The sequence below is a fragment of the Vipera ursinii genome (genome assembly GCF_947247035.1).
Source record: "Vipera ursinii genome assembly, chromosome: 4".
Lineage (NCBI taxonomy): Eukaryota > Metazoa > Chordata > Lepidosauria > Squamata > Viperidae > Vipera > Vipera ursinii.
This window is the reverse complement of record NC_139514.1, coordinates 97722718-97738598: the sequence shown is the minus strand read 5'-3', so window position 1 is coordinate 97738598 and position 15881 is coordinate 97722718. Positions and strand designations below refer to the sequence as shown.

At 39.8% G+C, this 15881-nt stretch overlaps 2 protein-coding genes across 5 annotated transcripts in view; both read left to right on the top strand.

Annotated features, from left to right (window-relative positions):
- Positions 1-15881, top strand: part of EDNRB (endothelin receptor type B) — a gene marked incomplete at its 5' end in the record, with an annotated part of 157947 nt that overhangs the window by 58118 nt on the left and 83948 nt on the right. The gene's annotated exons all lie outside the window — the stretch shown is intronic.
- Positions 1-15881, top strand: part of POGLUT2 (protein O-glucosyltransferase 2) — a 35594-nt gene that overhangs the window by 4825 nt on the left and 14888 nt on the right. For 3 of the 4 annotated variants that reach the window (XR_014492515.1, XR_014492516.1, XM_083362495.1), the window contains exons 3-4: positions 3030-3235; positions 4491-4568. Coding sequence is in view for 2 of the 4 variants with exons in the window: in XM_083362495.1 (XP_083218621.1) it covers positions 3030-3235; positions 4491-4568 (284 nt within the window). In the remaining 2 variants the exon portion in view is untranslated. Of the gene's footprint in view, positions 1-2947; positions 3236-4490; positions 4569-15881 lie in introns of all 4 variants that reach the window. The other variant, XM_083362496.1, reaches the window with a different exon arrangement.

The window sequence follows — 15881 nt, the reverse complement described above, 5'->3', positions numbered from 1 at the left end:
CGCTCTTTTCTTTTAATCTTCCTTTTCCCCTACCAATTTCTATTCCAAGAGAGGATGAGAGTGAATTTACATCTTGAGAGGTACTGAAAATGCAGAAGTATTAATTTTTATGGATGAACAAAGGAAAGAGTAGAAAGGAATACAGGTAGTCCTCAACTTATGATTCTATTCCACTATTTCTTCGATATTACTGTTAACTCTTATCCCATGGCGAGTTGGCCATGGCAAGTCGGCTGTGGTTAGTTAGCCATGCCGAGTTGTCCCATGGTGAGTTGGCGGCAGTAAGTTGGCTGTGGTGAGTTGGCTATGGCGAGTCATCGTAGACCCCGTTTACTACCAGTTTTCACCAAAAACACCCCATAGTAAACAATGGGTTTGTTCAACATCTGTGGATTTATTTAATAATCATGGTGACCCACTTAATAACTGCTGCAAAAAAGGTGGTAAAATTGGCTCGGTCATGTAATGACTCATTTTACCACCATCATGACTTGACTGTAATGGGCAGCCTCCATTAGGGTCGTAAATTTAAGACTGCATGTATTGCGCCATATTTGCAGGAATATGTTCCCCTTGACCTAGTGATTGGACAAAGAAAGGAGCAAAGTACCGTATTTTCCGGCGTATAAGACGACTGGGCGTATAAGACGACCCCCTACATTTCCTGTTAAATTATAGGATTTGGGCTATACTCGCCGTATAAGACTACCCCTCTTCCAACGCACACTGAATAAAAATTAAAAAACATCAGATTTGATTTTAATATGGTAATTTTAATTCAAATGCTTATGACATGCAGGTGCTTAGTAGGAAAACTGTCACTTATAAACATAAGGCTGTTTGTCATCAAACATGTAAACATAAAACAGTGCAAGTGGATTAAACAACAACAACAACAACAACAATAATAATAATAATAATAATAAGTTGGAGGGGACCTTGGAGGTCATCTAGTCCAACCCCCTGCTAAGGCAGGAAACCCTATAAACCCTGTAAAAAGTCACAGACTGCAGCTTCTTCTCCAATTGGTCCTGCTTTCCCTGCACAGACTAAATGGGAGATCCGCTCCAGGTTTTCCAGCCAGCCCTGTCCCTAAATTTTCAGCACCCGGCGTATAAGACGACCCCTGACTTTTGAGAAGATTTTCATGGGTTAAAAAGTAGTCTTATACGCTAGAAAATACAGTAGCTCCTCTGATCACATTTGAAGAATAGGAATGGGGAGGAAGCCAAGTTGTCACAGTGCCTTGATTTAAGATGGGAGGGGGAAATCCAAGAATCAGGGATGTGGAAAAATAGGTAGGAAGACACTTTGTAGGCCCATGGGGGCGGGGGGAACACTATAAAATTGCTCGAGCAGCATTTCCTGAAAGATAAGAGCTGAACTCATATTTAGCTGTTTTATTTTCCCAGGTTGCTCAAAAACCCTGAGTGGGAATCCAGGAGGGTGGCACTGATCTTACATCGGGGTGTGGGGAGGAGGAGGAGGAGGTAGGGGGAAATTGCTAGTATCTATGCTGTTGGAATTTAGAAGCAGAATGTTCAATTGGCTCTTGTGGATAATACTGGGAATTGTGGCTGCTTGCTTAAAGCAAAGCCAAAGGAAGCTCAAACAGAGCATCCTTAAATAATAAATACAGGTAGTCCTTGACTTACAACTGTTCATTTAGTGACCGTTCAGAGTTAAAATGGCACTGAAAAAAGTTGTCATTTTTCACACTTAGGACCATTGCAGCATCCCCGTGGTCATCTAATCAAAATTCAGATGTTTGGCAAGTGTTTCACATTTATGACGGTTGCAGTGTCACATGATCACCTTTGGCGACCTGACAAGCAAAGTCAATGGGGAATCCAGATTTACTTAACAACCGTCTTCCTAACTTTTAACAAATGCAGTGATTCACTGAACGACTGTGGCAAGAGAAATTGTAAAAGAGGGCAAAACTCTCTTAACAAATGCTTTCACCTAGCAACCTTTGGGCTCAATTGTGGTCATAACTCAAGGACTATCTGTAAACGGTTTCCAATCTCTTCCTGTAGGACAGGGGTAGGCAACCTTGGCTCTTTTATGACTCGTGGACTTCAACTCCCAGAATTCCTGAGCCAGCATGGGAGTTGAAGTCCACGAGTCATAAAAGAGCCAAGGTTGCCTACCCCTGCTGTAGGAGCACCTGTTTTTATCATCACAAGTAGTCAGCAATGGGGCAGCTGTTATCGGCATCTTACCACAATGTATTTCAATCTAGTAACAAAAAATATGGACCCAAATCTTGGAAGACAGCCAAATCTTGGAGATTTTGGAATTTCCGTGTGAAATGTGCGCTTAGGGCCAGAATGCCAAAATCTTGTTAGATTTGATGATCTCCTGAGTTTTTGGCCACTTATTCTTTTGGTGCCTCTTCAAAGGATGACCTGCTCTGCTGCATTGGACAGTATTGTTTGCAGTACTGCACAGTGTGAATATGAAAAATCTAGCTGCACAATTTAAGTAAAGTGAATAAAATAATGATAATAATAAGATACAGTAATGCCTGAGATCATTGGCAGAAGTGTTGGCAAAATTTACGTTTGTGTTTTTCATGATTACGATGAGCTATAACAAATTACATTTTAAGGCACTGGCAAGATGTTGAGCAATCATTGCTTGCAATGAAGGAATAATAATTGCATAAATAAAGAGGCAGATGTGTCACTACCTAGATAAGAGTTTATTTTTTTAATCTCATTTCAGGACAAAGTACAAATTAGTTTGGATGGATATTACTTTAGATCTCTTAATATATTTCATACTAAAAGTTTCTCTGCCAAGAGAAAAATGTTGAAACTTGGACAGTGGTAATACTTAAAATGAAGTGGATTAAGCCCAGATGTGGGAGGCCAAATGAAAACACAATCTGGGTCTTTGCTTGAACAATTATGTAATGTACAGATACTTTGCTTAATCACAGAAGTCCCACGTCAGTTCAGAAAGGAGAATCTGAAGTGAGCCAAAACAAAATGCATGGTATAACTTTAAAGCATTTTACACAGGACCTGTTTATCATGAAAACTGTGACTGCCCTCAGGAAGATGGAAGTGCTTGGCTGGAAGTGATGAGCTGCCCACGAGAGATTCAGCAGATTCAGAGAGATTTGGTACATTTTCCCACCATTGATCCAGATAAAATTGCTAAAGAAATTCCTCAACGGTTTGGGCACAGGCAAAGTTTGTGCCACTATACCGTAAAAGACAACAAGGTACGCACTCTGTGCTATAGGGCCACAAGTGACAATGGCTATCCTACAAGTAAATGCCTTAAATTTAAATTTCTGGGAGTCTACCTCTGCGAAGATCTGACCTGGAAAGTTAATACAACCCAGGTGGCCAGAAAGGCCCAACAGAGGCTTCACTTTCTCAGGGTCTTGCGGAAGAACAGGGTAGAACAACGACTTATGACCCTCTTTTACCGGTCTACTATAGAGAGCGTCCTCTTGCACTGTATTGTGGTTTGGTATGCTGGCCTGACAGCCGCGGATAGGAAAGCATTACAGAGGGTGGTGAGCACAGCACAAGACATCGTGGGCTGTCCCCTGACACCATTGGATGACATCGCCAGGGCTCGCTGCCTTGGAAGAGTGAGGAAAATTCTCAGGGATGACTCACACCCTGGACGGTATCTCTTTACTCTCCTACCATCGGGTAGGAGATATAGGAGTATAGCCAGCCGCATCAACAGGCTTAAAAACAGCTTTTATCCGTGGGCTGTTAGGCTTTTGAACGAGAAATAATTTTTATAAACTTTATGCATGACTGACTTGCGAGGCCAGTGTGTTGTGCAATTAGTTCACATGGTGTAATAAGATGGAGGGTTTGTGTCACTGTAAGCTGGGTGGTGGGGGCATGAAGGGAGGCTCAGCCAATCTCAATGTGTACATGGTTGTACTTTGACAATAAAGGTTCGTTCAAGGTTCATTCATTCTTAAGAAGCCTGAAGAATGATGGAAAATAGTTTCTCTGGATTCAAGGAAGCTGGGAGATGAATAGGATGCAAAGTCGATTACCTCTGTACTTGACTTTGTGCGTAAATAGTTACTCCGATACCTGTCTACCATCAGTTTTTACAACGCTTAGTCATTTGATATAATGGCAGTGTGTGACAGCTACAGCTTGTGACAATAAATTCTAAGCAATAATGGAGTTCAGGAAATATATTTGCGATGAACTGAAGAACCTTTTTAAGTTTAAGGCATGGTTCCTTTCTAATCCTATGGAATAGCATGGTAATTTCTATCATCCAGCACAGTCATTTTTGCCAGAGATGATAAGAATTATACTGCACGCCTATTGTAAAAAGTACCAATTTGGTAAGGATAAGTTTCACTATCCAAAGTTACAGAAAGTGAACTCTACGTGTTTCTTATGTTTTGGGGGAGTAAGAGAATGGAAATGAGCCTAATATTGTTTTGGAAAAGGGGAAAAAATCCCTAATTTGTGATTCTTGAATTACTTTAGATTTATATAAAGACCCATGGTGAACATGTTGGCTTCAGAATTTTCATGGATGCTATTTTACTTTCTTTGACGAGAAAAGTGAGTATATGCTTTAATTATGTTATAAATCGTTTTATTTTAAGTATTCTTCAATTTATATTGAATTGATATAACCTTTGCCGTGAACAGTACAAATAAATACAAACAATACATAAATATGAACAATAAAGATAAAAAAAACCCTGAATGGATGGATGGGGAAAGCTGTAATGCTTTGCATGTGAACAGAGCAGAATAGAATAACAGAGTTGGAAAGGACCTTGGAGGTCATCTAGTCTAACCCCCTGCTCAAGCAGGAGACCCTGTACTATTTCAAACAAATGGCTGTCCTGTCTCTTCTTACAAGCCTCCAGCGATGGAGTACCCACAACTTCTGAAGGCGAGCCATTCCGCTGTTTTATTGTTCCAACCGATAGGAAATTACTCATTAGTTCTAGGTTGCTTCTCTCCTTCATTAGTTTCCATCTATTGCTTCTTGTCTTACCTTCTGGTGCTTTGGAGAATAGTTTGCTCCCCTTATCTTTGTGACAGCCACTCAAAGACTAGAACACTGCTATCATATTTTCCCCTAGTCCTTTTCACTAGACTAGACATACCCAATTCCTGCAACCATTCTTCATATATTTTAGCCTCCGGTCTAAATCATCAAAGGCCTGGAGACTAAGACACATGAAGAACGGCTGCAGGACTTGGGTTTGGCGAGTCTAAAGAAAAGAAGAAATAGGGGAGACATGATAGCAGTATTCCAGTATTTGAGGGGCTGCCACAAAGAAGAGGGGGTCACGTTATTCACCAAAGCGCCAGGGGGCAGGACAAGAAACAATGGTTGGAAACTGATCAAAGAGAGAAGCAACCTGGATTTAAGGAGAAACTTCCTGACAGTGAGGACAATAACCAGTGGAATAGCTTGCCCCCCAGTAATTGTGGGCACTCCATCCCTGGAGATATTTTAAATAGAGACTAGACAGTCACTTGTCTGAGATAGTATAGGTTCTCCTGCTTGAGCAGGGGGCTGTGGAATAGAAGACCTCCAAGGTCCCTTCCGGCTCTAACATCTAATAATCTTTGTTGCTCTTCTCTGCATTCTTTTCAGAGTCTCAACACCATTTTTATATTGTGACCAAATCTGGATGCAGTATTCCAAGTATAGCCTTACCTTGTAAAGTGGTACTAACACTTCATGTGACCTTGATTCTATCTCTCTCTTAATGCAGCCTAGGGTTGCATTGGGTTTTTGGGCACCTGCAACACATTGCTGGCTCATAGTTAAGCAATTTTCCACTAGAACTCCAAGATCCTTCTCACAGTTATTATTATTGAGCTAGGTTTCATCTAATACAAGGGTGTCAAACTCAATTTCATTGAGGGCCACATCAGCATTGTGGTTGCCTTCGGGGGCCCGGGTGGGTATGACCAGGGTGGGCACGGCCTACTGGGTGGGCATGGCTGGAGTGTGTATGGCCTGCTGGGTGAGCATGGCCAGCTCTACATCATTGGCATCAAGGGTGCCTATGGGGGCCTGGGCAGGAGTGGGACAGATCTGGGGGTCTCTGTCAGAAGAAGGGTCTCTAGGCCAGGGCCAAGGCAGCGGGGGCCGTTCCCTCACTGTTTCCAGGATGGCTTCGGGGGCCACATGAAACCACTTCGCGGGCCGGATCCAGCCCCCGGGCCTTGTGTTTGACATGTCTGATCTAATATATTCTTATATATTTGGGGTTTTTTGCTTGAATTTAAAACCTTACTTTTCTCTTCATTGAATTTCATTTTATTAGATAGGGCCCAGTCTGTTGAGATCCCTCTGGATCTTGAGCCTATCTTCTTAGAGCCTGTAATGTTGACTATTCCTACCAGTTTGGTGTCATCTGCAAATTTGACGAGTTCCCCTTCTATTCCCTCATCTAAATCATTTTTGAAGATACTGAAGAGCACTAGGCCTAAAACAGAACCTTGGGTACCCAACCTTGCTTACTTCCCTCCATTGTAGTTCCATTAAGGATTACATGTTGAGTGGTTTGTCAGCCAATTACAAATCTAACTGGTGGTGATGCTCTCTATCCCCCATTTTTCTAGCTTAGCAAGAAGTAGCTTGTGGTCTACTTTATCAAACACTTTACTGAAATCCAAGTATACTATGTCCAAAGCATTTCACTGTCCCCTAATTTAGTCGCTTTGTCAAAGAATGAAATAAGATTTGTTTGGCTTGATCTGTTTTTGACAAACCTTTCTTGGCTTCTGATTATAACTTTGCTTGCCTCTAGGTGTTTGCAGATCTGTTGCTTGATTATCTTTTCCAGGATGTTCCCAGGTATTGATGTCAGGTTGATTGGTCTGTAGTTTCCTGGGTCTGTTCCCCCCCCCCTCCTTTTTTTTTGGAAGATGAGAGTCACATCAGCTCTTTTGCAATCCTTTGGTAATTCCCTAGTGCTCCAGGATCATTGAAAGATACAGTTCAATGGTTCCAAGATCATGTCTACCATCTCCTTCAGAACTCTCAGATGTAATCCATCAGATCCTGGGGATTTGAACTGTCTAGAATGGACAGGTGTTCTCTTACCGTTTTCTTACCTATTTTAATTTGAACTCCTAGCCTGTCTTTTAGGGCTTTGTTTTTGGTAGGCTGGACTATTTTTTTCTTTTTCTGAGAAGACAGTTGCAAAGCAGCTGTGCTTCCTTCTGCTGCCTGTCACCTCCATGCCATCTTCTCCCATCAACTGACCCGATTGTTTTCTTGATTTTGTTTTTTATATGTTGAAAGAAACTTTTTAAAAATTATTTTTGACATTTGTTGTAAGCCTTAGTTCATTCTGAGCCTTAGCTTTTCTGATTTCATCTTTGCTGGTATTCTGTATGCTGCATCCTTCTTTCCGTTTTTTTATACTTAACCTTTTTGTCTTTAATTTATTTATTTAATCCCATTTATATCCCACCCTTCTCCGAAGACTCAGAGAGTTCTTTGTGCAACTGTGCTGGTTTCTTCTTGGATTTCTTATTTCTTATTTTTCTTTTCTTTCTTATTTTCCTTTTTGGGTTGTAATATGCTAGACTGAGCTTTTATAATCATATTTTTGGAGTTTCCCAAGCTTCTTGAGTTGTTTTCCCCTTTAAGATTTTCATCCAGAGAATCCTTCCCATGCTCTCTCTAAGTTAAAATTAGTTCTTTTAAAATGTAAGACACTGGTTTGATTATGTCCTGTTGCTTGTGTCTGCATTATATTGAATTCCAATATGACGTGGTTACTCGTGCCCAAAGTTTAAGCAATTTCAACTCCCTCTGTTATTTCTTCTCTATTAGTAAGAATTAGGTCCAGTATAGCTTTTCCTGTAGTTCTTCCTCTACCTTTTTGATGACACAGTAATCAACTAGTTTGGTCAGGAACCTGTTTGATCTCCCAGTTCATGCAGAGTTTGTCTCCCAGTTAATATCAGGGTAGTTAAAGTTCCCCATTACTACTGTGGTATGTTTCCTACATACATCTGTTAACTGATTAGCAGAATGCTTATGTATTTTTTCTGCTTGGTTGGGTGGCGTGTAGTATACACTTATAGTAACGTCATTCTTTTTTCCTTTTATATTAACCCATATGCATTCAAGGAGGCTTTCATCCTTGGTTTTATATATCCCTGTAGAGATGTAATTATCTCTAACATACAATGCAACTCAACCTCCTCTGTTATTTTTTTTTAGGTCTGTGTGTAATTGTAAGGTATTTCCCTGGAAGGAAAAGCCACTGATTTATTTTTTTAGTTAGATACATAGATGCTCTCTGGTGTATTGCCCACTTGGATTTTTTTTTCCCAGCATACTGGATCAGTGGGAATGGGGTTCCTAAATCCCCATGTTGTATACAGAATATTGAACCCCACCTGTGTAGATGGTCTAGCCAAATCTGTGTAAAGGGTGTGTCATAAGTATTTCAGGTACAAAAATGCAGATGGCTCAGCCAAGCTAAGGTTGTTCATGCATTTAGGTAAAAGAAATCCCCAAAGAACACAGAATGAGTAATAGGAGTATGAGGAATCTATGGCCTCTCAGATGTTACTATATCAAAACTCCCAGCCTTCCTCTTCCTTGGCCATGTTGACTGCTGGAAGTTGTAGTTTAATCTCTTCTAAAGTGCCATGGCTCCCGTCCAAGTCAAGAAAAGAGTATTTTTTACTCCCTGCGTTGAAATGAGAAATGCAGAGGAATGGTTATTTATGGCTTATATCTGCAGGGATGATAGAATTTCCAATCAAATATTTTTCACACACTTGCAGAATCATCCTTTCTATTTCCCAAGTCTTCAAAGTCCACTTTAAAGTTGCCTACAGATGTATTCCCCCCCAAAGCCCAACCATATCTCCATGAATGAATGGCTGACAACGACAGATGTATCTGGGCTGCTTTGATAACCTTCAGGTGTAGCAGCTGGACATTACGAAAATGGCCATTTTTAGATGGGAGAAAATAACCATTAGCCAATTAGTTCTGCTGTCTCAGCCCAGTCCTCGCCTCAGTTTTGAAAAAGATATCCTTTCCTCTGTTACCAAAGGAATAATTTTGGTAGCTTTCGGGGCCTTTCACATTGAGCTAGCCATTCAGTATGGACACATATTGAAGTAAAGTATGACATTATTTCAGTAGTTTGGAGGTTTTCCTTTGTCCTCTGGAAGGAAGTAGGAATTTTTGAAAGTTTGCACAATGGCAATTTGCATAGTGATCTGAAAACTGAAGCTACGTATAGTATAACTGTTATAATTGTCAGACTGCCAACAAGGACACCTGGGTTTGAACCTCACTTGGCCAGAAAGCTCGCTAGTTAATTTTGGAGTTGCTATGTACTATAACTATTCTCATTATTATTAAAAAAAGATAATCCTGGGGTCTGGATTGGAGCTCTGGCTGCTAAGCCTGATAAAAAGATGGGATGCAATTTTAATTATTAAGTAAATCCTTTGAATTTTATAAAAGTAATTATATTTCAAATTAACCCCTCCCCCTCCCCTTTTTTTGTCTGCTATGAAGGTCCTCTGTAATAAACTGGACCAGGATTGAACAACAAAATAAACACTTTATTATTTCCCCCCAAATCCTTTCCATAAATGAGTATTTGACCCTCTTTATAACACTTAGATGTGGATTATTAGGACACATGGATGTCTCTCTCGAGTTTCTTCACAGAGGTTGAATAGCGGTTTTGGATCTTAAACCTCTCAGCCTCTCTTTCTTTTTTTTTTTTATTGAAAAGTTTTAACATACAATTTTTCTTTAAGAATCCCCCCTCCCTCCTCCCTCCCCCCCTCCCTCTCCCCCCTCCCCCCTCCCCCCCGACTTCCCAGAGCTAAATACAAGGTATATATAAAAAAAACAATCATAAACAACCATATACTAACAACCATAAACTCTAAAATCCATCACTCTCTATAAGACAAACCTTAGTAATATTAAATATATATAAAGAAACTAAAGTAGAAAAAGAAAAAAAGAAAGAAGACTTATTCAAATGCTACATGAAACTTCTTAACCCTATACTTGTTCTGGATAAACTCAATCCATTTTCTCCATTCCATAATATAACGTTCTTGCGAGTGATCTTTCAAATAGGCCGAAATCTTCGCCATCTCTGCCAGGTCGGAGACCTTTAAAGTCCACTCTTCTATGGTCGGCAGTTCCTCTTTCTTCCAATACTGACCTATCAAAAGTCTTGCTGCCGTAATTAAATTTAACATCAACTTAGTGTCCACAACCGTAGCATCCGTAATTATTCCCAACAAAAAGAGTTGCGGACAAAACTTTATCCTTTGCTTAAAAATCTTCTGCATATTCCACCAAATTTTTATCCAAAAAACCTTGATCTTTTTACAAGTCCACCATACATGAAAATATGTTGCATCTTCATCTCCACATCTCCAGCATTTTGGCTGATAATTCGGATACATACTTGCAAGCTTTTTAGGATCTAAATGCCATCTATAAAACATTTTATAAAAGTTCTCTCTTAAGTTTTGAGCTTGTGTAAATTTTACGTTCCTCACCCAAATCTTTTCCCACGTGTCCATTGTGATAACTTCCTGGATGTTTTGGGCCCATTTTATCATACAATCCTTAACGAGTTCTGTTTCTGAATCAATCTCTATCAATGCAAGATATATCCGTTTAATATGTGCTGGTCCCTGATTTCTAATTTGCTTCATCAGATTTTCATCAGTCATTGTAAAACCATTTTTCTGATCTTCTTTCCACCTGGCCCGTAGCTGAGTATATTGAAACCAATTTTGAACTATCTTCTCGTCTCGCAAGAGACTATATGGCTTCAAACACCAAACATTTCTTTCCAAGCTTAAAATCTCCTTGTACGTAGTCACATCATGTTTGAAACCAGCATGTATATTTTCTATTGCGTGTTTTGGAATTGCCCACAATGGTATCTTACAATCTAACTTATGTCTATACTTCTTCCAAACTCTCAGCAAAGCCTGTCTTAAAATATGCACTCTAAACACATTATCTACCTTCTTATCATACAACAAATATGCATGCCAGCCAAACAGCAAGTCGTGGCCCTCCAGATTTAATAATCTCTCTTGTGTCAAATTAATCCAATCACTTATACCTGCTAACGCAGCAGCTTCATAATATAATTTAAAGTTAGGCATTTTAAGACCACCTCTTTCACGAGTATCCTGCATAATCTTAAGTTTAACTCGTGGCCTTTTCCCTGCCCAAACAAATTTATTGATACCTCTCTGCCATTCCTCCAAATTGGAATCTTTCTTAAGAACCGGTATCATTTGAAATAAAAATAAAAATTTAGGCAGGACATTCATTTTTACTGCTGCTATTCGCCCCAACAAAGACAATTGCAGTTTTTCCCAACTCTCCATTTCTTTTTGGATTTTTCCCCATAATTTTTCATAGTTATTTTTATATAATTTTGTATTAGAGGGCGACAAAAACACCCCCAAATATTTAACCCTTTTGACAATCTCAAATCCAGTTAACCCTTCTAAAAGGGCCTTTTGCGATGCTGTCATGTTTTTAGCCAAAATTTTAGTTTTCTGTACATTAACTTTAAATCCAGAAACCTTCCCATATTGCATTATTATCTCCATCAGGTCCACAACAGAGTTCTCCGGCTGGGTCACTGTAACAACCAGATCGTCTGCGAACGCTCTCAATCTATAATCCTGATCTCTAATCTGTATACCCTTAATTCTTTCCGAATTACGTATTTTTACCAATAATATCTCCAATGTTAACACAAATAACAAGGGCGATAACGGACACCCTTGCCTTGTGCCCTTCTCAATATTACATACTTCTGTCAGACTATTGTTAACTATTATTCGGGCTGTTTGTTTTTGATATAATGCCCTGATTGGTTGCAAAAATTTATCCCCAAAATTCATTTTGTCTAAAACTTTCATCAAAAATTGCCAATTCAATTGATCAAAAGCTTTTTCAGCGTCTAAAAAGATTAGCGCCGCAGGGATCTGGTTGTTCCTTTCCAAAAATTCCAACATATCTACTATATGCCTCACGTTATTTTTCATTTGCCTACCACTAATAAACCCAGTTTGATCCCCATGAATCACCCGTTGCAGAACCCTCATCAATCTATTAGCCAACACCTTAGCAAATATCTTATAGTCTGTATTTAATAGTGATATCGGTCTATAGTTTTTTACTTGAGTAGCATCTTGGTCTTCCTTCGGAATCAAAGAGATAAAAGCAGTTCTCCAAGATGGAGGCACCTTTCCCCCTCGCTGGATTGTCTGGAACAGTTCCTTTAACGGTTTAACCATCTCTAATTGTAAATTTTTATAGTAGGCCGCCGTCAAACCATCTGTACCTGGCGCTTTATCTACCTTCAGTTCCTTAATTACTGTAAGTATTTCTTCTTCTGTAATCAGTTGATTAATCTCCTCTTTTTGTACTTGTGTAAGCACCGGGATGCTAGCATTCTCCAAATATTCATCAATGTCTTTTTCATTAATCTTCTCCTTAGCATATAATTTAGAATAAAAATCCACAAAGGCTTTCTTAATAAAATCCTGTTGAAACACCATTTTTCCCTTGTGTTCAATTTTGTCTATGTTAGAAGCCCTCTGCTTTTTCCTTAGTCTATAAGCTAGCCATCTACCTGGCTTATTAGCATTGCAAAAAGTATTATGCCTGGCAAACCTCAAATTGGTTGCCACTTGATCAGCCATTAATTTATCAAATTGTCCTCTTAATAGCTTAATAGCCTCCTTAATCTTCACATCCAATGGATTCAGAATCAAAGCATTCTCTTTTTCCTTAATTTCATTCTCCAATTCTTTCCTTCTAGCTTCCAAAATATGTCTATGTTTATTGTTCATATATATCAACACTCCTCTCATATAGGCCTTGCTAGCATCCCAGACCATATCCATAGAGGTATCCTTATTCATATTAAGTTCAAAAAAATCCTTCATTCGCTGTTTACACTCTTCAACATTTTTCTGGTTTCTAAACAAATTCTCATTTACGCGCCACGAGCGCCTATCTCTATTGTCCTTATTAATCTCTAACCATACTGGGCTATGGTCAGAAATAGCTCTTGCACAAATCTTCACCTTTTTAATCCTAGAAAAGAAATCATTAGTCAACAAAATAAAATCAATCCTAGAAAAAGATTGATGTCTATCAGAAAAAAAAGTATAATCCTTTTCATGCGGGTGTATGTCACGCCAAATATCTCGCAATTCCAAATCATCCTTCATTTCAAAAAAAGACTTTGGCAATCTGGCATGACACGGAATACGCTTAAAAAAGCCAGCCTTGTCCATCTGTACGTCCACTACACCATTCCAATCCCCCATAAAAATAAACGATTTGTAATCCAACTGGGTAAGCTTTGTATGAAGTAAACTAAAAAAGTCAGCCTGTTGTTGTTGTTGATTAGGGGCATACAGTCCAACTAAAAGCGTTTTTTTGCCTTCTAGCAACAAGTCTATCATTACGTATCTTCCATGCTTGTCTGCTTCAATTAAGTCCGCTGTTATGGCACTTTTAATATAAACAACGACTCCATTTTTCTTATTCATTGCAGAGGCAACAAAGTGCGTACCCAGTCTTGAGTTCAATAAAAGCTTTTGGTCCATAGCCCTAATATGCGTTTCTTGCAAACATATAACATCAGTCTTAAATTGTTTTAAATATAAAAAAACTTTCTTTCTCTTCTGAGGCGAGTTCAATCCATTAACATTCCAAGTCAAAAATTTAGTCGCCATTCTTATCGCCCCGAAGCTTTTGGAGCACCTCACCAATGGCCTTGCCGTCTTTAGGCCGCGCTCCTCCCACTGCCTCGCTGTAAGTGCGCTTTGAAGATTCCAAAAACTTCTGCTGGTCTTGTTCTTTTACTTGTTTTGCTCTTTTTAAAGCAGCACGCGTCACCCTCTGCTCTCCAGCATCAGCCAACAAAGTTATAGTTTGATCCACTCCTACACCATTCTCCTCTGTCTGTCCATCTTCAGCCTCTTGAGGTTTCCCTTCTCCAGATCCCTTTGCTGCTTCCAGAAGTGATAGTGGAGTTGCTTTTAAAAGATTATTGTAGAATTCACGCGCCTGTGCCACAGTTACCAGACGGTATCTTTTACCTTCATGCATTACCACCAGCCCTACTGGAATCTCCCATCTGAACCTTATGTCACGTTGTTTAAGTTCCTGCACCAAAAATGCAAAGTCCTTTCTTCTCCTTAAGATCTTTGGAGGGATTTCCTTTAAAACCAAAACTTCTTGGTCAGCAACCACTACTTTAGTATCATAGACAGCTTGAATAACTTCATCTCTAATTTCTCTTTTTGTAAAATAAACCACCACATCTCTGGGTAGCTTCCTCTGTCTGGCAATCCATGAGTTTACACGAAAAACTTTATCCATACATGCCTTTATTTCAGATGCTGGCTGACCCAATACTGCTTCCAGGGCTTCAGAAATCAGCTGCTTCAAATCTTCTTTAATATTTTCTTTTAAGCCCCTAATTCTAATAGCATACTGCATCTGGTAGAACTGAACAAGGCTTAACTCTCTGTCCGCTTTGTCTTCATTCTCCAATACCTTAACTTCTAGTACAGCATTTTTTTGAGTCAAATCTTCCACTTTTTCTTCCAGGCCTTGTACACATTCAGCCACACTTTCCACTGTAGACAGAATGTCTACCCTCATCGCTCTAAATTTCTCTTCCATCCTCTCATCTATTCTCTCCTCCATTTTCGCCAGTTTATCACTCAATGTTACTAAAATTACCTGGGCATGCTTTTCAAGGGCTTCTTCTAAATCTTTCGATGTCAATGCAGCAGGAGGAAGCAAGGCTTGCAACGATGTCTGTTGCACCGGAGAAGTTCCAGCACTCCGAAGAGTTTTAGAAGGAGGTTTAGCCGCCATCTTTTACTTTCACTTATGACGCACTTTCACTTTAAGTTTAAAAAGTCCATCAAGCTCGAGAGTAAAATATAATAATCCTCTTCACCTTTTCCTCTTGTACCGCTCTGCCTGCTCCTTTTATTCCATAGTCCTTCCTTCAGGCAGGGGTGGTCGCAAACGCCTGGCTCTGCTCCAAGAAATCCGGAGCAGAGACGCTGACCAGCTGGGAGCAGCCCAGGCTACGGGGGAGTTCGATCCTTCAGCCGCCCAAGCTACAAGCTCAGGCGGCCCCGGAGAACTCGACCCCTACCTGGGGCCTCACCCCCTCCTCTTCTCCCGAGGAGGGGGCTTCAAATTCACCCGAACAGCTGATCGGCGCTGTTTCGGGTGAAAATTACTCAGCTGAGCCGCGGGCAGCCCGGGAAGGCTGTCTCCGGCGCCGCGCAGCCACCGGAAGTCCCCAGCCTCTCTCTTGTCCATTCCTAGTCCATTAGTTCCAGCCTGGATCAGACCTCCTTCTACAACTACAACGTACCAAGAGATTGTAACAGATTGGATTTCTCTGTTTGAATCTTTTGATACTCAGACTTTCATAAAATTCAAATGAGTTGCCTGTTTAGCTATTCCTTCAGGGGAAAAAAAATCAGTTATCTTTTATAGTCCGTATCTTAGTATCTACCTCAGTGTTCCTCATCATCACATATATGATTTTTTAAGCTGTTATCTAACAGCTTGAATTACTATGCACTTCTTTTAAATTTTTTAAAACAAATCTAAACTCTAAAAGATGAAAAAAGGACCAAAGTTTCTATCACTATCCCCCACTTCATAAACATATATTTATTATTTATTTTAATCCCATTTATATCCCACCCTTCTCCGAAGACTCAGGGCGGCTTACAATCTAAGCACAAATCAAATGTGCTTAGCAATAGCCTTCATTCTATGTATATGCCTGCTTATTATTAGGGCTTTCACACACA